The sequence below is a fragment of the Amaranthus tricolor genome, chromosome 15 (assembly GCF_026212465.1).
Source record: "Amaranthus tricolor cultivar Red isolate AtriRed21 chromosome 15, ASM2621246v1, whole genome shotgun sequence".
Classification (NCBI taxonomy): domain Eukaryota; kingdom Viridiplantae; phylum Streptophyta; class Magnoliopsida; order Caryophyllales; family Amaranthaceae; genus Amaranthus; species Amaranthus tricolor.
In genome coordinates, this window is record NC_080061.1 from 18,592,996 (window position 1) to 18,603,759 (window position 10,764).

The 10,764-nt window shown below is 32.6% G+C and overlaps 1 protein-coding gene across 4 annotated transcripts; it reads right to left on the bottom strand.

The window, feature by feature from the left end:
- Positions 1-962: 962 nt before the first annotated feature.
- Positions 963-9,376, bottom strand: LOC130801177 (psbP domain-containing protein 5, chloroplastic). 4 transcript variants are annotated; one of them, XM_057664960.1, is made up of 11 exons: positions 9,150-9,376; positions 8,920-9,083; positions 8,607-8,712; positions 7,358-7,407; positions 7,067-7,134; positions 6,875-6,973; positions 2,015-2,074; positions 1,841-1,900; positions 1,696-1,750; positions 1,416-1,465; positions 963-1,319 (listed from the first exon to the last, which is right to left on the bottom strand). In XM_057664960.1, the coding sequence occupies exons 1-11, from the start codon at positions 9,227-9,229 to the stop codon at positions 1,221-1,223; spliced, it is 891 nt and encodes a 296-aa protein (XP_057520943.1). In that variant the 5' UTR covers positions 9,230-9,376; the 3' UTR covers positions 963-1,220. The 4 variants fall into 4 exon arrangements, with proteins under 4 accessions (XP_057520943.1, XP_057520942.1, XP_057520941.1 ...); XM_057664959.1 differs by having other exon boundaries at positions 1,416-1,474; XM_057664958.1 differs by having other exon boundaries at positions 8,607-8,724.
- Positions 9,377-10,764: the final 1,388 nt, after the last annotated feature.

Consider the following 10,764-nt stretch of genomic DNA (forward strand, 5'->3'; position numbering starts at 1 on the left):
CATCCTCATCACAAGAGATGACATTACTACCATTAACAACCTCAAGACTCATTTTCACTCTACTTTCAACATTAAGGATTTGGGAAGTCTTAGTTACTTTCTTGGCATTAAAGATTTAGAAATTTCTGTGTTCAAATAGGTTGTTACACCACTCCCATTACACACTAAACTCCATCATGACTCCACTCCACCATTTTCCAATCCCACTCTATACATCTCTTGTTGGCAAGCTGAATTTTTTGACCAATACACGTCCTGACTTGTCTTATTCTGTTTAGACATTGAGCCAATTCATCCATGCACCCTCACAAATTCATTACACACCTTCGCTCCATACCCTCAATTATGTTCACTCCACCATTGATCAAGGAATCTTGATCAAAGCCACCGTGTCCATTACTCTCTCTGATTGGGCCGCATGTCTTGACACTAGGAAATCTACCACTGGTTATCTTCTTCTCGTTGGTAACTCTCCATGAGCTGGAGGTCAAAGAGACAAGGAACTGTCTCGAAGTCATCCTCTGAAGCATAGTATCATGCTATGTCTGCTGCAGCATCTGAACTTGCATGGATTGTGAGATTCCTTGAAGATATCGGCATACATAACCTCAAACCTGTAACTCTACATTGTGATAATCAATTATTTTGATTTATATGATACACCTCCTTAGATTGTTATAGTAAAGTATTTTTATGTTTAGATTGTTTGTAATACATAGTCAATTATTTTGTAAATAACTGTCTAACAACTTCCTTGCCTCTTTGTATTGCTCTCTATATATGGGCATTTCGGTTCCTTTGTTTCAATAGGGTTGAATACATTTTTCATTACATTTGCTTTATTCTTGTTCTTGTTTTGTTAAATTCAAAGCCCATTCTAACACAATCAAGCTTAGATTTTTCATTTGACTAATTACATAGCATAATAATCGAAATTGCTGAAGAGTGAATTCACAACAATGGAGCATAACAATCAAAAAATTCAATCTATATTTCCTTTATTTATAATTGAGTAAATGAGAACATTGAACTAGTCTTCGGAAATTCTTTCACTACAACAAAAATTACTTCTTCCCAAGCTACATACACAAACACAAGAAGACTCTACATGTGAACGAATATTCGAATGTAATGTCTCGAGCCCAAAGCAACATCAATAAATCAATACGTCTCTGCCTCAAATTTTCTTCTGGAAAACTAGAGCCAATCAAAGATCGCAATCACCAAAATCTCCAAGGATCCTTGTATGGAGGGACGTAATCATCGGTTGGGGGAAGAAGCCGAAAAGAGTTGACTGTTCTCTCTAAAAAAGGTCCCATCTGCACAAATAAGTAATAGGCACAACCATGAGAACCGTACATCAACAACTGTGGAAGAGAAACAAAATAGAAAATAGACAACGGAAGAAAGATTACAGTTTTCCATTGTTTGCTTAAAGTTGAAGCGTTCACCGTATATAAATATCCTGCAATTACTGCATAAGTTAGATGAGGCTATGATTCCTTCACTAGGCATATAAATTATGTTAACCTAGGCTTGATCCTAGCAACACTTAGTCCTCGTTTTTTTTACTTGAGTACATGTAATCCAAGGAGCGCGGTATCTATGGGAAGCAAAACGTTTAAAATGTATGTGCTTGATTCCTTCACTAGGCATATAATATATATTAAAAACACGTAGTTAAATAAGATATACCATCACGCTCAGCAGTTGAAGCAATATATTGTCTATAGTTGTTTGACCCTTGTGCCTACAAGTTATGAAGGAAGTGTAAATTCATAACACAAAAATCGAAAGTGCCCCATTAAATCCAAATGATGAAAGAAAGTAAGAAACATACAGTTTTTGTTGGTGATTTGCGTACTAAATATTCATAGAACCAATATCGTTTACCATCAATCTGAGAATGAGAACATAAAAAAATCAACATTCCTACTAATGGAGGAACATTTATAATAACTATAAATGCTATAATAAACAAAATCACCCAATAAGCGGAATTTTGAAGGCTTACTTCACTTAAATGCGTGTCAAGTATGGAGCTCTCAGCCAACTTTTGGGTTGAAGTCACTCGCTGCGATATTCAAAGACATTAGTTCAAGCCTAAATGCAGTCTGAAACAGCAAGGGATGCATTATTTCCAAACATCATTTAAATTGCCAAGCAGACGCTTTTCTGAGATTTAGTGGCCAAGGGGCGAACTTAATATCAAACTTAAATATAAAAACAACATTCCATTAGTTTAATGTTGTTAAGTGTAGCTTCCACCTGTCCGAGGCCCTTGATAAAAAATAAGAAAATATTGAACAATTAGAATTTCATTGACTAGTATTATAAATTCTATTCAATTTCTAAATGTTCACATAAAATAATATTTATTAGCATTTCTAAACGCAAAATTCATCACAATAACGTGTATGTATATCTAATGCACCGTATTGTTCTTCCTACACAAAATGAAATTTATACTAATTTTTAAGAAACACTATGGTGGAGACCATTAGTTTAAACCTAAATTCAGTATTCACAATAGATTGCATCATTTCTGGCTGCGCAACATTTATTTTTCCAAGCATATATTGATGTGTCTATATGTAACATTCAGAGAACCACTTAGTGGATGCCAGAACTTGAGATATTACAAAACTCTTGTGATTACATTTACGGCTGAAAGTGTAGGTGCAAGTTGGGTTAGCCGTATTATTGTTTTCTTTTTATTGGAAAGATCTTTTATTAGCCATTTCAATAGTTACCAACATAGTCTTGTGTGAATATAGCTCACGGATGTTTCACATACGTTTAAAGAAATTTGAGCTAGCTTTTATATCATTCTTGTTTCCAACTTGTATCTCCTGATATGTATCTAAGCTTAACAACTGTATTTTGAGCTATTGGATTGGTACATCGACTTTCATAAGCTTTGTAACTGAATTTTTCATGATGTATAATTGGCCACATTACTTGCGTAGACTTGTTGATAGTATGTTAAGTTAGGTTAAGGTTAATATAGTTGGTTAAGTTATGGTTATGTTTATGAACTTAGAGATGGTCATAACTAAGGCTTTTCCGAAATTCCTATTCAATCAACCTGACTTAAAACAAATATCTGAATTTCTTTGGGTCGACCTTTTGCTGAAACTATAAGTTTGGATATTTGAACGAACACTCAAAATCATCATGTCTTGGCTATAGGAGTTTGGTTACGGTGGTTATAGCATGTTTCAAGTGAGTGGGCAGTAGCTAGGCAATATGTAAGGTCTTTATTTGTTTAGTTATTTGTGCTGAAGTATGTTAAGGTAAATAACACGGTTTTGTGGTTTATCTTAGCTTAACTGGTATAGTGAATTACACAACTTATCATTGGTTGAGGTGATCAAGTAAATTATTCAGCTTTTGTTGCAGAAGCTAAGTGCGGTTGTAAGCCATTTGATAATGAAAGTGTAACACCCTGCAATTATTTGACGTCAGTAAAATAATTTAAATTATTTTTGAAAATGATTTTTAATATATTGGTTATCAAATATTTGTATTAGTTATTATAATATATTTTTAATAAAAATTATATACATTTTACTTAAGTGGTCATTTATATTGTTATTATAATAAAGTTAAGTATGGGCTGGGGTTAATGTTTGTTGGGTCTTGTACATAAAATACCCAAGTAAAATATGGTTAGGGTTTTAATTTTTCTCCCTCACTAACAAAAATAAACTAAATACTCACATTTTCCCCACTCCCTCAAGAAGTTTCTTATTTCCTTCATGTTCCTCTTGCTCCCTTCTACCTTCATTCCCCTCCCTCACAAAACAAACCATCGCACGCCGGCCGCACCTGCCGCCCACCGCAGCCAACCTCCAGCTGCAACACCACGACGCCACGAACAGCCGGCTGGTCGCAGCAGCTGCAGTGGTCCTCCACACGCCTCTTCCTTACTTTTTCCCCACTTTTGTGAGCTACTCCTATTTTTCTTCTTCCTTGCTTCTTGTTTGTGATTCCTTGATTTGTGTAATTAATTTCATATTTCTTATTGAATTTGAGTAAAATGTATCGGTTTTGTTATGGGTAAGAATAGTAATGGTGAAATGAACATGCATAAACTAGAACTTATATTAGGGATGAAAGTAAAGTAGTATGTACTACTTTTGGTGTCTTGGTGGTGTTTTATGGTTAGCATAGATTAGTGAGCCTTTCTTCTTTCATTCTTCCTTGTAGTTTTATGTTGAAATGTCATCTTACTTTGTTAAATGAGTAGTTAAATTGATCTTGGATAGGTAAAGACTAAATACACTTTATTAGACCAAATAATGGTTTACAAGTATTATTAATAGCAAATCATGGGAACTTATAGATATTGAAGTTGATTAGAGTTGTTATGAGCAATATTTAGTTGACTTATCGTTATTGATATTACGAGTATTATCATGATCTTTAAAATAATGAGTCTTAGTTCTATTTATATCTTTGCTATATGTAAAATAATACTTGAGTAATGTAAGTCGTATCTATATTTCAATTTGGATTGTCACATCTTTAATTTATTCCAACATAATTCTCCTTATACTTTATTATTGAATTTATTCAGGTAGTTAGTTCGTCTAAATAGGCCTTTCAAGTTATGAACTAGAATAGCACATTGTTTTATACGTGAAGCTTAAGCATGCGTTGATGAGTGCTTGAATGAATTAATGTACTAAAACTTGTGGATGATTTAAAAGGTACTTTACATAGTATTAAGTAGCTCTTAATGATTAATAGACTTATACGACCTACTTTAAAATTGGTAGGTGCTCACTTCATAAGAGGTTATAAAACCCTGTATTGGGATTGTTTTCACTTTTGTAGAGTGCTAGCAGCTTCAGGTACGTACACGCAGTAGCTAACCCTTGCATGCATCTTGAATATGTTTTTATTGAGTAATAATATTATACTCCCTCCTATTCAGCTTAGGTGTCCCATTTACTTTTGAGACACTGTTCATTTATCACTCTTAAATTGCATTTTATTATTAATCTATAAGTTAAAACATAGTCATGTGGGATCTTATTTGATTCGTTTTGATGTAAAGATTATTAATATCAACTTTTTAAAATTTTTAATTATACATAACTCGATTTATTAAGGATTGAATAAGTGCATTGGATAGAGTGCATAAAGTAAATGGGACACTTAAGATGAATAGAAGGGAGTATGAGTTATGTTGACTATGATTTGCTAGAAACATCATTAAGTTGTTATTTCAAAAGTGCATTAGTATGTACTATGTGGAAATGGTAGAGAATGAGTTTTGATGTTGCAAGTGCAGATGTGAGACTATATGAGATGGAATGAGAATGATTCCCTTATTGATAAGTTGTGATTTATGTTTTATGAATGGAAACGAGTTCCTTATTGATGGAGCAGCAAAATTGGTTAGTTTTGATGGGAATGAGTCCCTTATTGATGGAGCAGCGTAATTGGTTAGTCGTGATGGGAATGAGTCCCTTATTGATGAGATATCAAGATGGTTATTTATTGTGACCCCACTGGATTGGTATCCCGGTGGTTTAGTTCCCGGAGGCATGGATTATCTTATATGGTCGATGTACGGGGTATTATCATACTTTGCCATTGGCCGACTTGGCCGTCACCGCTCTTGGCTGAGGTGTTGCCATGTGGGTCTTGCAAACCCCAATATGGTGGCCTATTGTCACATAAGAGAATATATGAAGTCAAAGAATAGAAGAAAGATGGTGAAGGCATTGAGAAGTACATTGAAATGAGAAGTAGTTAGAGTTCATACTTACATATTGAAATGTCTCCTTTATCTTATGATTCCTTATGTTGATATTGATTGTTAGTTATATACATAACATGTTGTTACAAGGCAACGATCATTTCGCCGTGATCTTTTGTTACAAGGCCGATGATGCCTCTTCTTTATTATTTTTATTGATTGTTTCTTTCTTATAGTACGTCCAACTTTAAGGTAGATGCTGCCGAAATTTCCGCACAATCATGTTTGGGAGTTTTTCTACTTCTTTAATTAAATCACTCCAACTTTCAAACTTTTATCTTTTCCTTTTCTTTCTTTATTTTATATTTTTAATTTTAATGTAACACTTAAATTTCCTCCGTTCCCTTGCAGTTTTGGTTTCGTATACAAGGTCGGGAATTCTAGGGTGTTACGGAAAGTAATTTGAGGGAGGTTATAAAGAGGAAGAGTTTGTTAATCATATTTGACGCTTAAGTCCATTTATTCTTTCTGTTTGGCACTTCTTTTGTCTTCTGTCAGGGTCCAGCTATTCTCTAGGGAAGATGTTAAATAGCTTCAAGAGAAGGATGAAGAAAAGTTGGATTGTTGAATTGCAAAAGATGTTACATAGGCAAAATGAAAGGAAAAAAAAAAGACTTTAAGGGTATATTATCCTTGTCGAGGTGTAAGTTTTAGTAGGCTTTTGTCTAGAGGAATTTAAGTTTAAGCCTCGCATAGGTAACTTGGTACACCTTGATAACCCTCATCAAAAGAAAAAGGGATAAATCTAGCTTTAAGTGAAGGCTACATGAAACAGATTTCTAGAAACAGCATTGTATGTGGTTACATTTGAGCAGGCAGATAAATCTCGTCAAGACAAGTGTTTATGATCCAACATAACATATCTTTTAACTTTATTAATATTTTCTCTAAAGCAATTCAACGTTTTATTTATTGCTAACTGTGATATCAATCATTGACCTTGATAAGTTGGAACGGCAAATGTACTACCCTTAATCTTATATATTACTTAAAATACACCAGTTTTCCATATTTGCAATCGTAATAAAATTGTTACGTGTAGGCAAAACTGAATCCGCAGCCAGGGACAAGTCAAGATAGACAAAGAAAAGGAACAATTACCAATGCAGATTTGTCGGACAAGACTGAATCAGCAACATCTTTAGCGGTCCAAGTACTTGTATCTTTGGATTTCAAGAACTCCGGATTCGGAGGGCCTATCTGAATAAATATATCAGGTCAACTAGCATGTCAAATGTCATCATAAGCTAGATATATATATATATAAGGAGAGACAAGGTTTATGATAATCACCGTAACAGAAATGATGAGGTTGTTGATAAAGTCAACACGCTCAGAGACTATACGCAGTCGTGCATTAGCTTCAGCAAATCACATCAATGTTTGAAAAGGTCAATTTAGAAGTGTGCAAAATGCAAAAGGGCTCAAAACCAGAAACTCGTGATTCATAGATACATATATCGCATTTAAACAATTTATGAACGAAGAATTGATACTTTAGTGTGACTGGTTATCTGCGAATGTTAAGTGAACCATTCTATCAGAAGAGATGGGGGGAGGAAATAAAAGTGAATTTTGACTTACGAGAAAGCGGGGCAGCTGATGAATATCTTTCTGGCTTTCTGGATTCCACCCTTAAAATAGACGAAAAGAGTCAGGTCCCTACATTTAAGGACAAAACGAAGTGATTCGCAATAGAAGTAATTCATTAAAAAGTTTGAAGCCATTGTGAACGATGAATGTCATATGAAGCAATGCCAGCCATAGCTTCTCAAATTCAAATTAGAAAACATAAAACTACTTAATTATTCCTCTTATCCCTTTAAGTTTGCTACATTTCATAAATTTATTTATTATATTTTTGGTCAACAAGTAGCAAACATGGACAAAAGAGTGAAAGCTAGAAGAATAATACCCTCACTTTCCGTATCAATTTTTTACTCTTACTTAATACTTTATACAGTTATACAACCATGTGCTATTTTAAGGACTGCAAATTGTGTTTGGACTTATTCCCATCATCTATTTGCTTGATGCAAACCAGCAAATCTTAAGGATTTACAGAGGTTGATATTAATTCAGAGTAAGGACCACAAAGAATAGGATAAATAAGAGCAGGTCTAAGTAAAAATAAGCCATGCAAAATACGAACTTTTTTTTGAGTGATGGAAAAATACGATTTTATGTAAAAACTTTATTTTTATGAGCGTTCAACCAACATTTGAACGCAAGATGATAGGTTTGTTGTTCCTCTTCATCAACATAGATCTCAACATAAGTTGTTAATGATAGTTGTTAATTCAAGCTTTGGAAAACACCAAGAGGGTCATGGGCTCACAGCTGACCAAAAAGAGAAGGATAAAGGTAGTCAGAAGAGATAAAACCAAATAACAACAGATACTACAAAAAATTCTCATTGAGTTAAAGCAATATCCATATTGAAAAGACACTATGAAGCCAACTAGCTATTTATCTATCACCAAACAAGAAATCATGAAGCATGTAAAAGAACCTCCAGAAAACAATTCTGTAGATTTAGATCGAAAACGAAGGAGAGCTGATTATCCTTAGCTAAGATTCAAAATAACACACCGAATCGCGAATCGTGTGACATTGTTTGGGACCAAAGCCATGGAAATATTGCATATAATATAACAGCTAATTCACGCATTTGAATACATGTTATCTGATTCTAGCACTCAATAGTCATATCAATTACCAAGTATGTGCAAGTAAAGAAACATACATATGTGCACAATCTTTTCTCCAAACCAAAGCAAATCATTACAATTCAAGTAACACAATCATTGTCATTAGGCAATAAAAAGCTTACCATTTAAAGCTACGCTTTCTAGAGGGAAGCTCCAAGGGATATGAGTAAGTATAAGCATTTATATCATCAACAAAATCAATCATTTTCACTTCCTCAGCACCATGTCCTGCAATATTAGCTGCATCATTTTAAACATGGGTTGATAACTAAATTTTTGGGTCTATAAAGAAAAACTAAATTAAGACAAAAGTACGCCCTGGGTGGGCGGACACTTTGCCCACTGAGACCACCCCTATTCTAAATAAACAATTGAAAGAAATAAATAACTTAAAATAAGATACACAGACACGAGTTTTGAACAGAATTAGCTTACCAGAGGCAGAGGTAGGGAAAATTAGGGTGAGAGAATTAGATAAGCCAAAGACCAAGAAATCCCTCTTACAAAGCCCAAACTCTGAGAAAGGTTTTGAAGAAAATGCAAATACTTTGCCTTTTGATTTGCATTTCGTATGGAAAACAGGTGAACTTATCTGATATCTGGAATTCAATACCAAGATTACCATAAAAGTACAAACATTACTTCAAAATTCAAAGAGAGATTACCTGAAGAATTGGAAGTTAGGGGATGAATGGGACGGAGAGTTGAAAATGGGTGGAGTTGAAGGAAGAAACATGGTAGCCATTGATGCTGCTGCTTTAGTCTCTAACTCTCTGTGTTATTCTCCCACGTTCAACGGAGGAAGATAGAGTTAAAGACCAGGACTCACATTGATGGGATCAGATTATCCTTTGATGTCTTTTCCCTTTTCTCTTTCTGTATTTTCTTACCTTTTTAATTTTCTATTTAAAAATAAAATAATGATATATGCACTTCAAAAAATTTTTTAAGAAATTATCTAATTCTTATATCACTTTCTGAAAAGAAAAACTACCTAATTTTTTTTTATAAAAAAAAAACAATATTTTTTAAATATCATTACTCTTTTCTTTGGTCGCCACTTTTTTTTAATGACATTACAAAAATGTCTACGAACCCGTTTTTTCGAATAATTTGCCTAAATGGATTTGAAACATAAAAAATTTCCTACTATAGTGCTCACTTAAAAATATTTTTCAAATTGGTGTTTATGTGACTAAGCTATTTTAATTTTGCTTTGGAGTTTTCAAAGCTTATTGTAAACCAAAAGACTAGTAGGTTTAAGTAGAATTAATAAAAAAATAATAAAATTTTCAAGTCCTAGCTAAAATTTATTTTCTAAAATAGTTTTAATAGAGGAAAGATTTTTAACCAATTTATACTAATTTAATTTGCAAACTTCAAACATAAAATTAAATCGACAAATTGGTTTATACATCATATAGCATATGATACATAGAATCAATTATGATACAATAATATAGATATAAATCACAACAACTCACAATAGTGATTAACTCAATATAATCTATATTAATGGAGTGAAATTCTCAAAATGTGCGACTTCGCCTATGCCCACAAACACGAAACATGCGACTTAACTTAGGCTAAGTCGCAAAAAATGTGCAACTCGACATAGGCCAAGTCACATGCTTTGTGCGACTTGGCATAGGTCTAATCACACGTTTTATGTGACTTGGACAAGCCCAGTATCTTACACAAGGCAAGGTCCAGGTTAGAGTTTTTTTTGTTTTTTTAAAAGAGGCGGACAAACCATACCCGTATCTCTCAAGGAATGAGAGAAAAAAAATGCGTACAGTAAAGAAAACCCTAAACAGATACTTGCACCCTGTAGAAGGGTAAAACCCCAAATCTTCTACTCTAGATGTAGATACTCTACCTAATGAGCCATAATCCTTTTTTATATAAATCTCTTAATTCATTATATCAAATAATTTCAAATATAAAAAACCATATATATATATATATATATATATATATATATATATATATATATATATATATATATATATATATATATATATATATATATATATATATATATATATATATATATATATACATATATATATATACATATATATATATATGTATATATATATATACATATATATATATATATATACATATATATATATATACATATATATATATACATATATATATATATATATATATATATATATATATATATATATATATATATATATATACATATATATATATACATATATATATATATATATATATGTATATATATATATATATATATATATATAT

What these genes read in the sequence shown, in the direction of transcription:
- LOC130801177 (XM_057664957.1), bottom strand. Translation starts at nt 9,229, where the DNA reads ATGGCTACCATGTTTCTTCCTTCAACTCCACCCATTTTCAACTCTCCG. An exon ending in ATCAGCTGCCCCGCTTTCTC is followed by an intron (nt 7,135 to 7,357) that starts GTAAGTCAAAAT and finishes GATTTGCTGAAG; the next exon opens with CTAATGCACGACTGCGTATA. An exon ending in TTGACACGCATTTAAGTGAA is followed by an intron (nt 1,901 to 2,014) that starts GTAAGCCTTCAA and finishes TCTCATTCTCAG; the next exon opens with ATTGATGGTAAACGATATTG.